Here is a 19,836-nt window from a genome sequence, read left to right on the forward strand (position 1 = left end):
CACTCATCATCCTGCAAATATATCACAGTTCCTTCACTGTCTTGGGCCAAAATCCTGGAACTCCTTCCATAACAACACTAACCTCAAGGACTGCAGTGGTTCAAGAAGGTAGCTTGCCACCACCTTCTCAAGGGTAACTAGTGATGGTCAATAAATGCTGGCCTGGCCAGTGACACCCACATCCCGTAAATGAATTTAAAACAAGAAATTAAAGTTCCTATACATCTTGACAGGATAAATGTTAAGGTGTTTCTTTTTCCTAGCTGGCTGGATGGCTAGAACTAGGTTTCACAATCTCAGAATAAGGTGTTGATTATCTAGGACTGAACTGGGAAGAGATTTCTTCAGTTGGGCGGATGTGAATCTGTGAAATTTTTGCACTCTTTGGGGATAGGGTGAGAAAGTGGAGATGATGTAAAAGTTCAGTCAAGACGATAATGAATAGCAGAGCATGCTTGATGAACTGTGTGCCCGGCTCCTGCTCCTATTTCTTATGTTATTGCGTCCTCCAGCTTGGGAGATTGCAACAGGGGTAGGAAGTTCATTTTCATTTTTACATGACGTCATATAGTATTTTTAACTTAGTAAAATGTCCATAGATACTTCAGAGCAGCTTTTTAGGACAAAACTTGATGCCGAGCTATGTAAAGGCATATTAGGACAGATGAGCAAAGGCTTGACCAAACAGGCAGATTTTAAGGGGTGTCTTAAAAGAAGAATGAAAGGTAGAGAGGTGGAGATTTAGGGAGAGAATGTCAGACTTAGGGTCTATGAGCCGATATAGGTTAGTGAGCATAGGGGCCAATATAAGTTAGCGAGCACAGGAGTACTGGACTGAGATAGGATACAGGCAGCCAAGCTTTGGATGAGCTCCAGTTTAAGAAGGGTGATAGTTCGAAGACTGCCAGAAGAACATTGGATTAGTGAAGTCTAGAAACTGGTATTCTCTTTGCAAGTTACCTTGGGTGTTTTCCAAATCAGGAATAAAGTACCCGATCCTTCAGAATAGTTAGTTTTGAAATGATAGATAAAATTTATGAAGTATTTCTTATTAAATGAAGAGCATAATCCAAAAGAGTGATCAAGATCGAGAGTTCATGCTGGTGGAGGAAGTTTGGAAGAAAAGAAGCAAGGAAGAGAATGTGGACAAGGAAGAGGCCAGATTTTCCCATCCTGAGTTAAGGGAACAGGGGCGAGATGGTAAAAAGGTGGTGTCGGTGGCAGACCTCTCTCCAATCCCCAAAGGAAGGGGAAGAGAAGGGTGTGTGGGAAAGTGAAGTTGTCTACCTCATTAATTGGACATGTTGAGGTCATTCAGATCTCGTTAAGAGTTTGCCTTCTAACTTTCTGAGACCTTCAATGGGAGGGGAGGGGGGGCAGGGGTGAGGAGCTCTCGAACATTGACCAGCAGCAGCCTGCTGGGAAAAGGGGTGGCGGAGCTGAAACTGTTTTATTCAATGGAAGAAAAGTGAGAGTGTGGATAGCTGACATTTCCCTAGACCATCACGGCTTCCAGCTCTCAATTTGTCCTTGCTTGCTTGAAGATGAAGACCCATCAATAGTTTATTTCAGTTCTCCCTTTCTCCCCTCACTCTCTTCCTTTCCCACACTGCCCCCTGATTTTCTTCCTTTCCCGCTCTGTCCCTCTTCCTCTCCCTTTAGCACTCAAACCCTCTCACTTTTGCCTTTGCCCAGTCTGCCTCACAATCGCACTTTCCCACTCTGTCTTTCACCCTCTCTCCCTTTCTCATTCTGACCCTCTCCCCTCACTTTCCCACTCTATCCACATCACCCGCTCCCTTTCCCACTCTGCCCCTCTTCCTTTATCACTCTCTCCCTTTTCCACTCTCTCTCCATATCACACTCCGTCACTTTCCCTTTCCCACTGAAAAACTCTCCCTTTCCCCACTTTGTTGCTCTCTCTCTCCCTTTCCTACTCTGTCACTCTCTCCCTCTCTTTCCACTCTGTCACTCTCTCTGACTCTCCTCTCTATAACTTCTAGAGGCTCCCAGAATGAATCCTTATGATTTCCACCACCATCAGCCCCAATTCTTTTGCAAACATTTTGCGTTCAAATCAAAGTCCCCGATGTTCTTTCCTCCAGACCCATTTCTATTTTTCATTGAATAAAAGCAAATTACTGCGGATGCTGGAATCTGAAACCAAAGAGAAAATGCTGAAAAATCTCAGCAGGTCTGGCAGCATCTGTAGGGAAAGGAAAGAGCTCATTTTTCGAGTCCAGATAACCCTTAGTCAAAGCTAAAAGACATATAAATATTTCCCACTTTCTAAGTCTTTTAGCTTTGACTAAGGGTGATCTGGACTTCCCGGAATGCTAGCTCTTTTCTCTCCCTACAGATGCTGCCAGACCTGCTGAGATTTTCCAGCATTTTCTCCTTGGTTTCTATTTTTCACCCAGCGGATCCCCGCGAACAGGGAACTCCCGGAGACCCGATTCAAACAGAGCTCCTTCCTGCAATCATTCATTAGCCAATCGGAGCGTTCCGGCTGAATGACCAATCAGAGCATTGAATGATCAACCAGTCAGGGCAGTGTAAGGCGAGGGCAGCTCGGTGGCGCAGTGGTTAGTGCTGCTGCCTCACGGCGCCAAGGTCCCAAGTTCGATCCTGGCTCTGGGTCACTGTCCGTGTTGAGTTTGCATATTCTCTCTGTGTATGCGTGGGTTTCGCCCCCACAACCCACAGATGTGCAGGGTAGGTGGATTGTCCATGCTAAATTGCCTCTTCATTGGAATAAATGAATCGGGTACCCTAAATTTATATTTTTTAAAAAGGGTAGCGTCAGACTGCCCAATGTCAAACTTGTCTGTGTCATGATATGCAAACAAGCAACCAATGAACACTCAGAATAGGACACAACCAATTGGCAGTCAGGACACTCAGAGGTGGCATCACCACAAGGGGGCATGACATAAACACTATAAAAGGGACGAGGCACTCACACCCTGCCTCTTTCCACAGACAGACATCTAGAGAGTTAGACAGGGTTGATCAGCAGCATCACACCCCAGCACGTGGCTTAGAGCAAGCTGGTACAGTTAGACTGGTACAGTTAGTCACATGAAATGAAATGAAAATGAAAATCACTTATTGTCACAAGTAGGTTTCAAATGAAGTTACTGTGAAAAGCCCCTAGTCGGCACATTCCAGCGCCTGTTCGGGAGGCTGTTACAGGAATTGAACCGTGCTGCTGGCTTGCCTTGGTCTGCTTTCAAAGCCAGCGATTTAGCTCTGTGCTAAACAGCCTCTAGCTCTAGCTCAGGGGTGAGCTGGCAAGGTGGATACAGAACTGGCTAGGTCATAGAAGGCAGAGAGTAGCAATGGAAGGGTGCTTTTCTAATTGGAGGGCTGTGACTAGTGGTGTTCCGCAAGGATCAGTGCTGGGACCTTTGCTGTTCGTAGTATACATAAATGATTTGGAGGAAAATGTAACTGGTCTGATTAGTAAGTTTGCAGACGGCACAAAGGTTGGTGGAATTGTGGATAGCGATGAGGACTGTCAGAGTATACAGCAGGATTTAGATCGTTTGGAGACTTGGGCGGCGAGATGGCAGCTGGAGTTTAATCCGGACAAATGTGAGGTAATGCATTTTGGAAGGTCTAATGCAAGTAGGGAATATACAGTGAATGGTAGAACCCTCAAGAGTATTGAAAGTCAGAGATCTAGGTGTACAGGTCCACAGGTCACTGAAAGGGGCAACGCAGGTGGAGAAGGTAGTCAAGAAGGCATACGGCATGCTTGCCTTCATTGGCCGGGGCATTGAGTATAAGAATTGGCAAGTCATGTTGCAGCTGTATAGGACCTTAGTTAGGCCACACTTGGAGTATAGTGTACAATTCTGGTCGCCACACCACTAGAAGGATGTGGAGGCTTTAGAGAGGGTGCAGAAGAGATTTACCAGGATGTTGCCTGGTATGGAGGGCATTAGCTCTGAGGAGCTCGGTTTGTTCTCACTGGAACGACGGAGGTTGAGGGGTGACCTGATAGAGGTCTACAAAATTATGAGGGGCATAGACAGAGTGGATAGTCAGAGGCTTTTTCCCAGGGTAGAGGGGTCAATTACTAGGGGGATAGGTTTAAGGTGCGAGGGGCAAGATTTACAGGAGATGTACGAAGCAGGTGTTTTACACAGAGGGTAGTGGGTGCCTGGAACTCGCTGCCGGAGGTGGTGGAAGCAGGGACGATAAGTGACATTTAAGGGGCATCCTGACAAATACATGAATAGGATGGGAATAGAGGGATACGGACCCAGGAAGCGTAGAAGATTTAATTTAGACGGGCAGCATGGTTGGCGCAGGCTTGGAGGGCCGAAGGGCCTATTCCTGTGCTGTACTTTTCTTTGTTCTTTGTTCTTTGAGTTACTACAGTTAGATTAACAGAGAGTCAAACTCATATGAGAACTGTGTTAATAGTTCAATAAACATGTTGAACTCATTTCAGAGTGTGGAGCATCCTTCAGTTAAGACTGCATCAAGTAGCAGCCTGTGTTAACCAAAACAGCATAATACAACAGTCTGGGGGAGGGCGGAGGCTGGAGAGTGGGCAGTACCAGTGAGGGATACCCACACCCTTTTTATCCGATTGGGTGACGGGTGGAGGAAGCCGGACCACAGACAGCCACACCCCCGCTCTGATTGGGTGACGGGTGGAGGAGGCGGGGTCAAAAGACAACCACGCCCATGATTCCTGCTCTAATTGGGTGAGCGGGCAGTGGGGCGGGACCTGCAGAGAGCCACGTCCCCCGCTGTGATTGGGTGACGGGTAAAGTGGGCGGGCCTGCAGAGAGCCACAGCCTCCGCTGTGATTGGGTGACGGGTGAAGGAGCCGGGACCCGCAAAGAGCCAGGCCCCCTGCTCTGATTGGGTGGGGAAGAGGAGGCGGGGCCCGCAGACAGCCACGCCCCCCGCTCTGATTGAGTGAGCGGCAGTGGGGCGGGAGCCAGGCGGCCGGCGCAGTTTTGCTGCTGTCTTGTTTTGGGGAAGCTGGAGGATGTGAATGAAGAGCCGGGGCCGCGGCGAGTCCAGCCCAGCCGGCAGCATGTGTGAGCAGGGGCTGGAGATGGCCTCCATCTTGCCGGCTCTGCGGGAGTTGGAGAGGTGAGCTCTACACTGAGGGGAATGGGCACCGCAGTGGCTCAGACAGAGACTAGGCCCAGGCTGCAAGCCCTCAAGTTTGGGGAGGATTGATGCGAACACCATCCCCCCCCCCCTCACCTGCAGCATCCGTCACTGACATGGTTTATATGAATATATTAACTTTTTCTGTTTAACTTTTTATAAATAAATTAAAGCCAATTGATTTAACCTCAAATATAAACAATATTTTATTTGAAACTATATGACAGATCCTAATAGATCCTAAGATCTTAAGAAATAAGATATAGGAACCCATTCGTCCCCTCGAGCATGCTTCAATGAATGCTCACGATTTCAGTCACATAACGTAATAAAAACGTTATTTTTGAATGCTGGGGAACAAATGTGTACTTTTTCCATGGTATCTATCAGGGCTCTCACATTTTGTCTTATTTCTACTACGAGCCAAAGCACTGGCCTGAGAGTCAAAATGTTTCGGCTAGTGCTGAAAGTCACCAGCACCATGGGTTCTTTCATAATTTGTGTGTTGTTTTTCGGTCATACGTGTGAAGCTTCCTCCATGGTGGTGGTCCCTTTGCCACTGAGTCATAGAATCTACAATGCAGAAGGAGGCCATGCGGCCCATTGAGTCTGCACTGGCTCTTGGAAAGAGCACCCTACCCAAGCCCCTGTGTCAGTTGTGGAATCAAGGCCAGCTCCAGGATGTCGGTGCAAAATCTAGGCTTATGGGGTGCTACACTGTCTGAAGCCCTGTTTTGCAGTTGAGATGCCAAATTGAGGCCCCATCTGCTCTAGCGGCACACAAAAGATCCCGTAGCCCCTTTGCGGAAGAGAACGAGAGCTTTCCTTGTTGAATGACAATATTCATTCCTTGAACAACATCACTAAAACAGATCATTTGCACATTGCAGTGTGTGCAATACTGTTGTGAGCAAATTGGCTATACCACTGACTATAGTTCAAAAGTATGCCATTGGCTGTAAAGTGAAGGTTTAACATGAAGTTCCAAGAAACCCGATTTTGATTTTTGGGATTATTTAGTTAATTTGCAATTACTTCAATCTTGGGGAAGCAAAAAATGTTTCTCGTGTAATTTCAATTGATGCACAACTTACCCTTCCTTCCAAACTTGAGTAGTCTTGATCAGACTGGATTTGACACGCGCTTGAGGTTATGAAATGCAAATCTTTCTTCCTGCTTACAAGGTTGGATGTTAATGTAGGGCAGGAAGGACAGGAGTTATAGAATCAAGACGGTCTGCAGAACAGAAAAGGTCCTTCTGCCCATTGCGACTGCACCGGTCAAAAACAACCACCTAACTATTCACAGTGGTTAACATTGTTGCTTCACAGCGCCAGGGTTCCAGGTTCGATTCCCGGTTTGGCCCGCTGTCTGTGTGGAGTCTGCACATTCTCCTTGTGTCTGCGTGGGTTTCCTCCGGGTGCTCGGGTTTCCTCCCACAAGTCCTGAAAGACTTGCTGTTATGTGAATTGGACATTCTGAATTCTTCCTCTGTGTACCCGAACAGGTGCTGGAATGTGGCAACTAGTGGATTTTCACTGTAACTTCATTGTAAGCCTACTTGTGAAAATAAATATTATTATATATTATCCCATTTTCCAGCACTTGGCCCAAAGCCTAAGATGTTGATGGATGTGTTTGATGGGAGGGTGTTACTTGAGAGGCTCTGGCTGCTTTTGGATCACTGAAAAGAAATAATCTGTATCTACATATTACCTTTCACATCCTTTGTGGGGAGGTGATGGTGGAGTGATAATGTCACAGGACTGGTAATCCAGAGGCCCAGGTTCATGCTTTGGTGGCAGGGATTCAGGTCTCACCATGGCACCTGGTGGAATTTAAATTCAATGATAAATCTGGAATTGAGAGCTAGTCTCAGTAATGATGACCATGAAACTACCATCAATTGTCGTAAAAACCCATCTGGTTCACCAATGTCCTTTCGGGAGGGAGGTCTGTCATCCTTACCTGGTCTGACCTACATGTGACTCCAGACCCACAACAGTGTGGTTGACTCTTAGCTGCCCTCTAAAGTGGCCTAGCAAGCCACTCATTTCAAGGGCAATTCGAAATGGGAAGCAAATGCTGGCCTTGCCGGTGATGCCCACATCCCATGAAAAAGCAAAGAGGAATATAATCCTTCTGTTGCAAAGCTCTTCTGCCAATTAAGTTCTTCTGAGTTGAGTTATAGTCACTGATGTAGTTATAATTACAAAACATGATAAACGAGACAACCAATCAGTACACAGCAGTGTTTAATAAAAGGCAGTGAGGCAATTGAGATAAAATGTTTATAATGAAGTTCTTTGAGGAACAGCAGACCAATAAAACTTCCCTGTTCTTCTTGGAGGAGAGACATGGAACTTTCAGTGTTCAACAGAGTAGGTAGACAGGACATTTGAAATTTGGCATGTGTGATGGTGCAACTCTCTTTTAATACTGCAGCGATGTGTGTACGTTGGTTAGTGTTCAAGTCTCTGGAGTAGGTCATGAACTCATGACTCAGAAGTAAAGAGTGCAAATAGTGAGACAAGTTAACATGGTACACGACCGCTGAGTCTCTCTGAGCTGGATGGAGGGATACTGTAGGAAGATTGTGTCGTCAATTGTGTCGAAAGCTGAAGAAAGGTTAAGGAGGATGCAAATAGATAATGTACCATGGTCACAGAACAGTGAATGTCATTCATGACTTTGGAAACATTTTGATGCCATGGGGGGGGGATGGTAACCAGAAATTAAAGAAGTTGATTTGGGAAATATCATTTGGGTTGAAAAATATTGGAGTTGAAAGTGTGGAGATGGAGCAGCAATTTGTAAGGACAGAGCGGCAGTGCTGATTTTGATTTTGAAAGGGATGGTCACTGAGCCATTTACATTGGGTAGCATAGGGACCAGGAAGGAGAGCTAAATGGAGTGTGGGAGATGGGGTGCATATGGGAGAGAAACTTTGAAAGATAAGGGGTCAGGACTTGGGTAGGGTGAGGGAATCTGAGGTGTGGCTTGGATAAGAGGAAGGGGGAGTGGCGTTGAGAGAGTTCAAATGCTCATCTTGGTACTGTCTTGGAGTTTGAGTGAAGAAGACATGTGAGAGGTTGTACTTACAAATTGAAGTATCCTAATGATGTGCAATAGTTGTTTATGGTGGTATTAAAAGTCAGGAAACCTCCTGAACAACCTACTTGAGATTAGTTTGAAAAGTATGCTGTAACATATTGTAACCTGGTTCTCCAAACAGTGCCAGTCCGGAAGATTACAATACAGTGGTGCAGAAGCCAAGGCAGATTCTTTGTCAGTTTGTTGACAAAATGCTGACAGACGTGGATGTTGGTGAGTACCCACTCCCCTTATTACTTGTAATTGCGGTCCAGTGTTGAGTATTGGTAATTAATTTGCTATTGAAAGGAGGAGAGTTTGTTCAGCAGTGTCTTACATTAGTAAACATCATTATCTCTAAATCCCATCTACAGACAATACTTTGTTTTGTGAACGATTATTGTAGAGGGTGTATAGTCTTGGCTCAGTTTGGAACTCAGGAGTTCCAGATTCTCACTCCGTGAGAGTAGAGACCAAATGCTACCCAAAGAAGCGAGAGTCAAACTTGCATTGCTGCATCTTACAATTAGCTCAAAGTACATTAGGTATAAAATGTATGCTATATCATCCTTACTTAGAGATCAGTTAGAGAAGGGAATCTGGCAGGATTTGTAAATGGTTCATTTCTGTAACTTCTCCCCAATGCATATTCCACATTTTGATTTTCCTAGAATATGGGAATAAGGGTTTGGTGGAAGTGTTGTTAAGTCCAGTTTATTGTTGATTTTGTTTGTATTTGTGTCATTGCGGCAAATAGCAATTTTTATGTATTTTGATCATTTTCGTTTAACAGCATAACTGTAAATTTGTTGCAACATGTTTATCTTCCAGAAAGTACTTCAAATATTTTGTCAGAATTGCAGATTCAACTCTGTTCCTTTAATGTGGTTTGTTTCATTGCTAACTCCTGCAATAAAGTAATTTATCTAAATGCTGCAGGCCCTTGGAATAACAGAGTAATTTGTAAGAGAATATATTTTGATAAATTATTTCCTAGTGTTCCAAACGCAGATGAAATTTGATGATAGAAACAATTATGTTTCATTGAAGATCTGACTGACAGCATGAAGCATCCTGGCTATCAACTGGAAAGACAACTGTTGACAAAATTGTTTCCCTCGATATTTTGTCATTGATCCTACAATAGCTATATCATGGAAAAAGCTGCTACCTTTAGTCAATGCATAAAATGTGTCAACTGAGGTTCAGTTGGTACCACTCTCACTTCTGAGTCAAAAGGTTCTGGGTTTAACTCTCACTCCAGGACATGAGCAGAAAAATCAAGGCTGATACTTCTATGCAGTATTGACAAAGTGCTGCACTGCCAGAGATGTCGTCTTTGAGATGGGATGTTAAAACAAGGTGCCATCTGCCTGCTCCAGTAGATGTACAAGACCCCATGGCACTGTTTCAGGAAGAGCCAGGGAGATATCCCTGGTGTCTTGGCCATTATTTATCCTTTAATCAATAAAACAGAAACAGATCATTACCTGTGCGTGGGAGTTTGCTGGGCACAGGTTTGCTCCCGAGTATTCTACATTTTACTGGTGACTACACTTAACGGTACTTAATTGGCTGTAAAATGCTTTGGGATCTCCGGGGGTTTTGAAAACTATAAAAATACAAGTATTTCTTTTAAAACTATCCTTTTCTGTTGAAATTTCAGTTGCTTTGGAGCTTTCGAAGAAGACTGACTCTCAGCCAACATGTGTGATGTTGTTGGACTTTATTCAACACATTATGAAGTCTTTTCCTCTTATGTTTGTGAATACCCCACGAAAACCAACTAAAGAAATTCAGCGGCTCAGTAGTGATGATGAGTGTGGTTGTATTGGTGAGTGCTTGTGGAAGCTACAGAAACATGGGTGTAATCCGTCACTGTTTTAACACCAGTGTTAAAGATCGACCATGGCTATTAATCTTTCAGTACTGTGGCTCAATTTTGACATTTAAGTTTCACAGTTTGTTGACAAATTGAGTTTAAATGATGCACGTGAAAATTAAAATGACATTCCAGTTAAATCAATAGTTGCTTTAATTGTTTTTTTTTGATGAAGCAAAATGCCAGGTGGAAATGCAACTTAAAATAATATATTTCAGCCACGACTTTTGAGTGCAGCACCTAAAACAACAAAAATCGAGCGTTCAATAATTGTTCACCAGGAATTAGTTTCTTGCAACATTGCTTTATTTTGCCATGTGGGGGATAGAAATTTACCTTTGCCCCAAACAGCAGCCCATTTTACATCACATCCAATTTTCTTTTCCATGGGTTAATAAAACAGGATATGAACTTTTGGAACGCATTTTAATAATTTTCTTTATCAGAACTGTATTGAGGTGGACTCATTTAGTTCTCTTTCTTGAAGGAGTTGCTATTTTCAAACTATTATTTTACTGTTGCAAGATGCTGGTGAAACTTCTCTATGGCATTGCATTGATTTTTTAAAAATGTATTTTTATTGAAGTTTTCAAGTTTTACAATTATCGCATGAAAACAAAAGAAAAAGAAAAAAAAGCCATAGGTATCAGTGCAAAAACAGGTACAGTACAAAACCGAAGTCATTGTCAGCAGAGAAACAAATAAGACCGGATGAGTCAGGGACAATATCCCTAAAGTGTTTCCTCCACGGATGCAAGATCAGGCTGCACCAAAGCAGGATACAACCAATAACAGAGTTACATCAAAGCTTAAAAAATAACAGAGGAATAAAAAACCCGAGAACCCCTGAGCAAAAGGGGAATTACGCTGACACCCACAATGTGAAGGGCCCAAGGTTAAAAAGGATAACATCAGCTCCAAACTAGAAGAGCCGATGGCCATCCCCTTCTCTGGGACAGGGAACCCCCCGAAGGGGGCAGGGGAACTTGGGAGGGAGGGCCTGCCCACATTGTCCTAGCACCAAGGAAACCATCCCGACAATTAGGATCACTCAGGAAAAAGGGTCAGGGACAGAGAAAAAAGTATGGATGATCTGATCCAAATTAAAAGAAAAAGGTAAGAAACCCCCACCCCCCAATACTGGTTTGCTCTAACTGGCGGGGGCATTCCTCGATCGTAACGAGGACAAACTAACCGTACCAACTCCAACCCTTCACCCCTCTCCAGCTCCCCTCATGTTCCTTTGAAGTGAAACAGGGGCGAGACAACAAAAATCACCATCCCCCTCCCTCCACTACAAGGATTGTCAGACAGTAGAAGGCACAAATACATTTAGGATAAACAATGTGCACAGATCCCGCATTCAACATTCAGCTCAACACGATATAAACTCAAATCAGGATGCCCAGCAGTACAGGCCATCAAGCGGAGAGCATGATCAACAGGGAGCAAAGTCCAGGATATAACAAAGATGCAGAAATGCCAGGCAGTCCTCAGGAAAAAGGCTTCTTCACAGGCGCACAAGAAACCAATATCAGAGATGGATCAGGATCAATGAGCACTCTTTAGGATCTCTCAAGGACTCCAGCGATCGAAGCATGAGACACCATTACTTCCACCATGCTGTCTCACCAGAACCCAGTTGGTCAACGAACTAGGCTCCAGCCAGAGGGGGATGACTCGACCAGTTTGGCCACCCCCAATTCCTCACAACAGACATCCAGAACAGGATCAGTGGTCAGTTGGCCACATTAACCTCAGGGCTCGAAGACAGGGTTAGATGTGCTCCATCAAACTTCTTTAATGCAAGAACCCCCTCGTGCGCCTCCATTGCCTCCATAAAAACATGCCACAACTCTTGGAATTGGGCCTTGACAACCTGTAACCTCCGAGCCGAGATCTTCAGCCAGAACAGCACCTTCGTTGTAAGCCTTTATCAGTCGATGCACACAGCACCATCAGAGTGGGAACCCCCTCAAAAGCAACTGCGCCACTAAAGGCAGGGCCCTACCCGATCTCCTTCCAGTCACCACGAACAATCGAGGATTTAAACATTCTAACTCTGTTCCATTATGGAGGAATACCGACCAACAGTTCTTTTTTTTTGGTGAAAAATATTTTGCTGAGGCATTTATATAATAAATTTTAACAGAATAAGCACCCCCCCTCACCCCACCCCTGTTGACAGCTTCATTCTTCCCAAATAAGTCGATAAACGGCTGCCACCTCCGGGCAAACCCCAGCATCGATCCCCTCAGGACGAATTTGATCTTCTCAAGCTGAAGAAACCCTGCCATGTCACTAATGTACACCCCCGACTTCAGGGGCTCCGAGTCCCTCCATGCTAACAAGATCCGTCTCCGGGCTACCATGGAGGCAAAGGCGAAGATATCGGCCTCTCTCGCGTCCTGGACTCCTGGGTCTTCTGACACACCAAAATTCGCCACCTCTGGACTCTGAACCACCCTTCCCGTTAGTATTTCCGACATGACGCCAGCAAACCCCTGCCAGAATCCCCGAAGCTTCGGACATCCGACTAACAAGTGGCAAGTCATGTTGCAGCTGTATAGAACCTTAGTTAGGCCACACTTGGAGTATAGTGTTCAATTCTGGTTGCCACACTACCAGAAGGATGTGGAGGCTTTAGAGAGGGTGCAGAAGAGATTTACCAGAATGTTGCCTGGTATGGAGGGCATTAGCGATGAGGAGCGGTTGAATAAACTCAGTTTGTTCTCACTGGAACGACGGAGGTTGAGGGGCTACCTGATAGAGGTCTACAAAATTATGAGGGGCATAGACAGAGTGGATAGTCAGAAACTTTTCCCCAGGGTAGAGGGGTCAATTACTAGGGGGCAATTACTAGGGGGCATACACAGTGGCTGTTTAGCACAGGGCTAAATCGCTGGCTTTGAAAGCAGACCAAGGCAGGCCAACAGCACGGTTCAATTCCCGTAACAGCCTCCCCGAACAGGCGCTGGAATGTGGCGACTAGGGGCTTTTCACAGTAACTTCATTTGAAGCCTACTTGTGACAATAAGCAATTTTCATTTCATTTCATAGGTTTAAGGTGCGAGGGGCAAGGTTTAGAGTAGATGTACGAGGCAAGTTTTTTTACACAGAGGGTAGTGGGTGCCTTGAACTCGCTGCTGGAGGAGGTGGTGGAAGCAGGGACGATAGTGATATTTAAGGGGCATCTTGCCAAATACATGAATAGGATGGGAATAGAGGGATACGGACCCAGGAAGTGTAGAAGATTTTAGTTTAGACGGGCAGCATGGTCGGCACGGGCTTGGAGGGCCGAAGGGCCTGTTCCTGTGCTGTACTTTTCTTTGTTCTTTGTTCTAACAATTCTTGGGACATACTGGTAAACCAAGAAAAGACAAAAAAGAAATGTGCACACGGATAAAAAGATGGATTAAAAGATGAGCAGAGCTGGAGCTCATGAAAATGAAACTGCTCCCGCTGTCACATCACGTGATTACCCCACTGCATTGAATTTTTATAGCAACGAGCTTCTAATCTCAATTCAATTCATCATAATGATGAATACAATTACACTCTTATCAAGCTCAAATGCTGACAATACTGTGTAACTTATTATTGCCCCATAATTGATCAGAATTGTCCAGATTTCAATCCCTGTCAGTGTTGAATTAACTGTCCTCAGACAGGGTACTGGTGATCTTAGTTCAATGATGAAACATGACTTGAGTGTCCTTTGGCAACTTGCTGCTTTGTGGCACCGCCTGAATATTCAATGGAGGACCAATTTGTTGCACCACCCTAAAAAAAGTGATGAGTACAACAAAAATCGCTAAACCATATACAGTATATATACTACTTTTCAAAATTCATTTTGCAATAATATTTGTTTAAATCTATCATGTATGTTTGTTTTTAATTGCCTAATAGTTGTTGAATCCAGGCAGATGCACTGATACCCTCAGTCGGAACCTGGGCTAAATCTCTGATTGGATAAATAAATTACATTTGCCTGTTTGCAATATTTGATCTGAATATGGCTATTTCTTTCTATTTTCAAGGTTTCAGTAACTGGATTATAACCAGGCTTCTCCGCATTGCTGCAGCCCAAAACTGTCAAGTGCTTCATGACTGTATTGCAAAGATTATCCTTTCTTTGCTTTGGTTGTTCAAGAGCAAGAATCCCTTCATATTTGGAGTACAAACCAAGGAACTGTTTGGCCTCTTTCAGGATCTAATCTGTCTGAGGGAGAAGACGCTGATAATGCACATGAAGCAGGATTCTTTCTTCTGGCCGTATATAATTAATCGTTTTGTTGTGGCTGAGAGAGAAAATGCAGGATATTTAACCCCTGCACCTCTTCAATTGACGTCTGTGTTACAAGTGGAATTATTGGAGGTCACATTACTGAGAATACTTTCCTCGATCCTCTCAAGTGTGTTTTGCAGGAGGCAACGACTCATCTTGTGGGAAATAGGCTGCTCTCTTTTAGAGCATGGCAGTTCCAATATTAAGAGTATTGTGTTGGCCTTGTTGACCAAGTTGGTAAACCTTGGAGGACCACCACCAGAGGAAGTGGCAAATACGTTCTTCACAAATTTTATTGGTCTCTTTAAACTGTTTAAAAAGGCCGACAGGGCAGAATTGGGATTATACGAGGAGCCATATGCTAATTTGGTCAGAGCACTTTTTCCTGTCGCTCCTGAATATCGCACAAACATGTTTGCAATCGAGCCTGTTTACCTGAACGTGATGATGGACAAACTGAGTGTCTTTATGGGAGATGGACTGTTGAAGCACGTTGAATCAGATAAATTGAGATTAGCTCTATGTCAAATATTCCAGCACTTTTTGATGTTCGCCCCGTCAGGACTCGTGTGTGCAGTGCCAATCCAGAAACACCGAATAAATTTAATTTGCACAGCGTTAACTGAAATGATAGGAACTCAACCCAAACAGGAGGTAATTCTTTTTAAAATTCCGAACGTCCCCATGCTGTTTCAAATTATGTATTTTCCTCTGGTCAGTATGGTTTGCAGGTCATTTGTAACCACGTCTTTGTGAATGGCTTTCTGTAATCAGTAACGTTGCAGTAGTAGAGTGCAGCACTGTCGGAAGTACTCTCTTTCAGATGAGATGTTTAAAACGTGTCGTGGCAGCTTCTGATGGTTGAAGTGATAATAAAAGATCTCATGGCACAAAGAAGACCAGGAAATTGTTTTATTTTCTCTCTTCAACCCACAGTGCCAAAATATATTAATTACTCCTTTATGTCTTTGGTATTTACGGGATCTACATTGTGCAAATTAGCTGCAGCGTATATTTGCGTTGATGGCAAGTAAAGGCCAGGAGCCCCATTCATGCTCATTTCCATCTTGGGCAGATTTCACTCCATGTACTAATTCCAGCTCCCGCTTAGTTGAAGGGGACACATTTTAAGGTGAGGAACAGGAGGTTTAGAGGGGACTTGGGGAATTTCTGTTCACCCAGAAGGTGGTGGGGGTCTGGAATGCTCTGCCTGGGAGGGTAGTAGAGGCGGGAAACTTCAACTTTTAAACAGGATGTGGATGAGCACTTGAAATGTCATAACATTGAAAGATATGCGCTGGAACGTGGGATTAGTGTAGATTTAGTGTAGTTTTGTCGGTGCATACTCGATGGGCTGAAGGGCCTCTTCTGTACTCTATGACTATGACTTCCTCCTACCACCCTGTTTGCCTCCATAAGATATTGGACTTAAAATAATTGTCATATGTTAAATGCTGTGAACAGTTACTGAGAAATATCAAGCTGCCAAATAAATTAATGTCTGTCTTCACACGCAATGTTGCAGTTAAACTAAACGAAACACTTTTCAGGATATTATGGTCCCGTTGAACTGAATAGAGATTTAAATGGCTCGCTACATCCTGTATGGGCAGTAAAAGACTGGCCCATGTTTCAAAGACCATCAGCACAAGAATTGTAGCAATTCAAGAAGGTGGCTCATCGTCATTCTTCTCCGAGCAACTAGGGATGGACAGTAAATGCAGTTTCCCCAGCGCATGTCAAAAACAAAAATAAAGAGTGGAGCATGGTGCTGTCCATGAAATTTTAAAGTTTTCATAAATCTTGCGAAAGAAAAACAGAAAATGCTGGAAATACTCAGCAGGTCAGACTACATCCATGGTGATAAGTTTCAGGTTGATGACCTTTCATCAGAACTGAAGAAAGATATAGATGTAATAGGTTTTGAGCTAGTGAAAGGATGGAGGGCAGAAGAGATTAAATGACAACAGGGAGTGTCAGTGGGTATCGTAAAGAAACAAAAGATGCATCACAGCTGAGGTATGAAGGGCTGTAGAGCAGCCATCCAAATGCAACCAGGTGGGACAAAGAAAGACAATAAGACAAACCAGCGCAATAAAATGTCTGAGCTTGTGGTCTGAAATTGTTGAACTCATGAGCCTTGAAGGCTGTAGAGTGCCGAATCGAAAGATGAGTTGCTTCCTTGAGCTTGGCTTGAGCTTCATTGCAATATGGTAGCCAAAAAGGACAAAGCTCAGTGGGAGCGCGGTAGAGAAGTGAAATGGTAAGCGACACAAAGCTCGGTCACGCTGGCGGTGTTCTACAAAGTGGTCACCCAGTCTCCCCAATGTAGAGGAGAACATGTTGTCACTAGCGAATATAGTATACCGAGTCAAAATAAGTTCACGTAAAATCATGGTTTTACTTGGAAAGAGCATTTGGAGCCTTGGATGGTGAGGAGGTAAAAAGTCATATGTTGCATCTCCTGTGCTTGTCACCAGTAGACTTGGAAAGGCTGCACAAGGTGTCACCACTAAGATAAATGTTACAGCTATTTATTCAGTTCTCTTTGAAATTATGTTTGGTAACTCATGAAGTTGATGCTTTGTGTTTCAGTATTTGTTAAGCTGCTTGTATATAGCAATGAGGGCAGAAGGGATCACTGTCATTCAAGAAATATGTAATCGGACCCTGACACCAGTTCCCAAAACAGACGGAGAGAGTAGTAGTGATGAAGTTCCAGAAAAACGACCACGCTTGAGTTTAGCTGTACAAAGCATACAGAAACCAGTCACACCAGCTGAGTATGGACTATATTTGTTTTGCTTATATACTTTTAACATTTGTTCAATGATAACCATTTTCTTTGTTTCCTGTTGGCTGCAAATTATTTAACTAGCAAAAGAATTAAACATCAGATTTGCCATCTGGTCTTTCCTTATTATGACTGTCCAGTGAGGTATGCATTTGAGCTGACTTGCTCTTTTCCCCTACTTCTGAGAAAAGATCATAGTTGGCATCTAAAACTGTTCATAAGGGAATTTATATGAAGTAGACTGGGTTACTACGTGGCGATGTACTTCGTCTGCAACAGCTTTCAGTTCTGCAAGACCTCTGCATTCCTCTGATTCTGACTTTCTAAGCATCCCTGGTTTTCTTTGCTTCAACACTGGCAGCCGTGCTTTCAGCAGGTTCAGGCTTTAAGCTCTGGAATTCCCCCTTTCACCCTCTCCAGCTCTCTATTTAGGAGCTGCCCTAATGTTGTTCAGTGGCAAATATTGTTTCATAATTGCTCCCATCGGAGTTGCAATATACTTGGTAGCACAGTGGGTAGCACTGTTGCTTCACAGCTCCAGGGTCCCAGGTTTGATTCCCGATTTGGGTCACTGTCTGTTTGGAGTCTGCACGTTCTCCCTGTGTCTGCATTGGGTTTCCTCCGGGTGCTCCGGTTTCCTCCCACATGTCCTGAAAGACGTGCTCTCCGGTGAATTAGATATTCTGAATTCTCCCTCTGTACCCGAACAGGCGCCGGAGTGTGGCGACTAGGGGCTTTTCACAGTAACTTCATTGCAGTGTAAATGTAAGCCTACTTGTGACAGTAAAGATTATTATTATACATGGAAGTTTATGTTATCTAGCCACCTTGGAATTTTAATCACTAGCAGATGATTACCTCCTGTGTTGTCACAAACATTCAGCTTTAGAACTGGCAAATGAAGATAATGTGATTCTAGTGTGAATCTTCAGGAGAAGACTTCCTAACTCCAATGCCAGGCACAACTCCCCCCTCAATAAAATCCATAATGTGGATAGAAAACATAAGTCAAAATTGTAACAATGGACAGAAAATAAGCGTTTTCAATATGCTGTAATGATTTGAGGCATGCATCACAGTGAATTAGTGGGCTCTGTCGATTCTCCTACCTGGTACTGTTACGACCGCATGTATGGTGGAATGGTTAAAAGTTGCCAATCTACTAGACTGGCCCCAGAAGTGGTGTAGATTGGTTTTGCCCCTTGCTCAAGCCAAAACTTCTATCCACCAAGTTAACTACATTCTTTATGGCTGGCATCGATCCATATGTTTTCTCTCTTTCTGATTTCAACCACAAATTCCTCCAACATTTGCTCTGCTGTTCCATAGTTGTGGTATCTAAGCTCTCGCTGTTGGCTTGAGTGCAAGCTCCCACTGTTTCACTTAAACTTGAGGGAGCCAGGATAGTTATGAAAGAGGAACTTTTAAAATCAGTCGTGGTAACTGTGGCTGGAGTCGGCAGTTAGAATTTCCATTTAAATATTGCAGTAATGGATTCATGGAACAAACTGCTAGAAATTTACTTCTACTATTCTGCTGTTGGGTTGACTGCTGGGAAGAGAAATTCACCAAGTTATTTTGTGGATCAAAGCAAGAAGACATGACCCATGTTTAACAGGCCCATACTCTGAACCCCCCACCACAAGGGCAGCACGGTAGCACTGTTGCTTCACAGCTCCAGGGTCCCAGGTTCGATTCTCGTACTGTTGGGTAATTTGGAAATTCTGAATTCTCCTTCTGTGTACCCGAACAGGCGCCGGAATGTGGCGACCAGGTGCTTTTTGCAGTGTTAATGTCAGCCTACTTGTGACAATAAAGATTATTATTATTACCTCCCAAACCGTGTTATTTGTTATCTCCCAAACAGGGGTAATGAGAAGGTGGATATGGAGAGGATCTTTCCTCTTATTGGAGTACCTAGAACTAGAGGTCACTGTTAAAAATAAGGGGTCGCTCATTTAAGGCAGAGATGAGGACAATTGTTTTCTCTGAGGGTTGTGAGTCTCTGGAACTCTCTTCCTTGAAAGGCGGTAGAACAAAGAACAAAGAAATGTACAGCACAGGAACAGGAAGCCGACCCTTTGAATATTTTTAAGGCTGAGTTAGATAGATTATTGATTAAGGGGGCAAAAGGTTATTGGGGGTAGGCAGGAATGTGGGATCGAAATCACAATCGAATCATGATCTTCTCTCATGGCAGAGCAGGGCCGAGTTGTCTACTGCTGCACCTAATTGTTATGTTTGTATATTTTAAACAGAAACATCTGATTCTTCATGAATATAGCGGCAATACATTTATTTTCAGAAATTGTTTTTCAATGTTTTTTCATGCAAATCTGGTTCTTGTAGATTTGGTCCAGTGGAAATAAAATTCAAGAGCAAGTTATGGTGGGCAATGTGCGAGAGACTCACATCGTTGATCAGCTTGCTGGAGAAGGTTCAGTCACATGAGAAGGCCATAACTGCACTGGAGGGCATCACAGTTATATTTCGTTTGGCTGCTTTGTGTACAGCATTCTGTGACCAAGGAGTTTCAGACAGGTACAAAGTAGTTTTGATCTATGTTTATTCTTTCTCACAGTTGTTCCACTCTTCAGTACTTCAGCCGTCTACTTCTAACATCCTGGCCTTGGGGGA

At 43.9% G+C, this 19,836-nt stretch overlaps 1 protein-coding gene across 2 annotated transcripts in view; it reads left to right on the plus strand.

Moving 5' to 3' along the window:
- Positions 1 to 4,935: 4,935 nt before the first annotated feature.
- LOC140389628 (serine/threonine-protein kinase ATR-like) overlaps positions 4,936 to 19,836 on the plus strand; it is a 119,840-nt gene continuing 104,939 nt past the window's right edge. For both annotated transcript variants that reach the window (XM_072473911.1, XM_072473912.1), the window contains exons 1-6: positions 4,936 to 5,118; positions 8,375 to 8,466; positions 9,899 to 10,066; positions 14,158 to 15,059; positions 17,001 to 17,188; positions 19,549 to 19,740. In XM_072473911.1, coding sequence (XP_072330012.1) covers positions 5,018 to 5,118; positions 8,375 to 8,466; positions 9,899 to 10,066; positions 14,158 to 15,059; positions 17,001 to 17,188; positions 19,549 to 19,740 — 1,643 coding nt within the window. In that variant the 5' untranslated portion in view covers positions 4,936 to 5,017. The remainder of the gene's footprint in view (positions 5,119 to 8,374; positions 8,467 to 9,898; positions 10,067 to 14,157; positions 15,060 to 17,000; positions 17,189 to 19,548; positions 19,741 to 19,836) is intronic.

Source organism: Scyliorhinus torazame, chromosome 14 (genome assembly GCF_047496885.1).
Source record: "Scyliorhinus torazame isolate Kashiwa2021f chromosome 14, sScyTor2.1, whole genome shotgun sequence".
NCBI classification, from domain to species: Eukaryota; Metazoa; Chordata; class Chondrichthyes; order Carcharhiniformes; family Scyliorhinidae; genus Scyliorhinus; species Scyliorhinus torazame.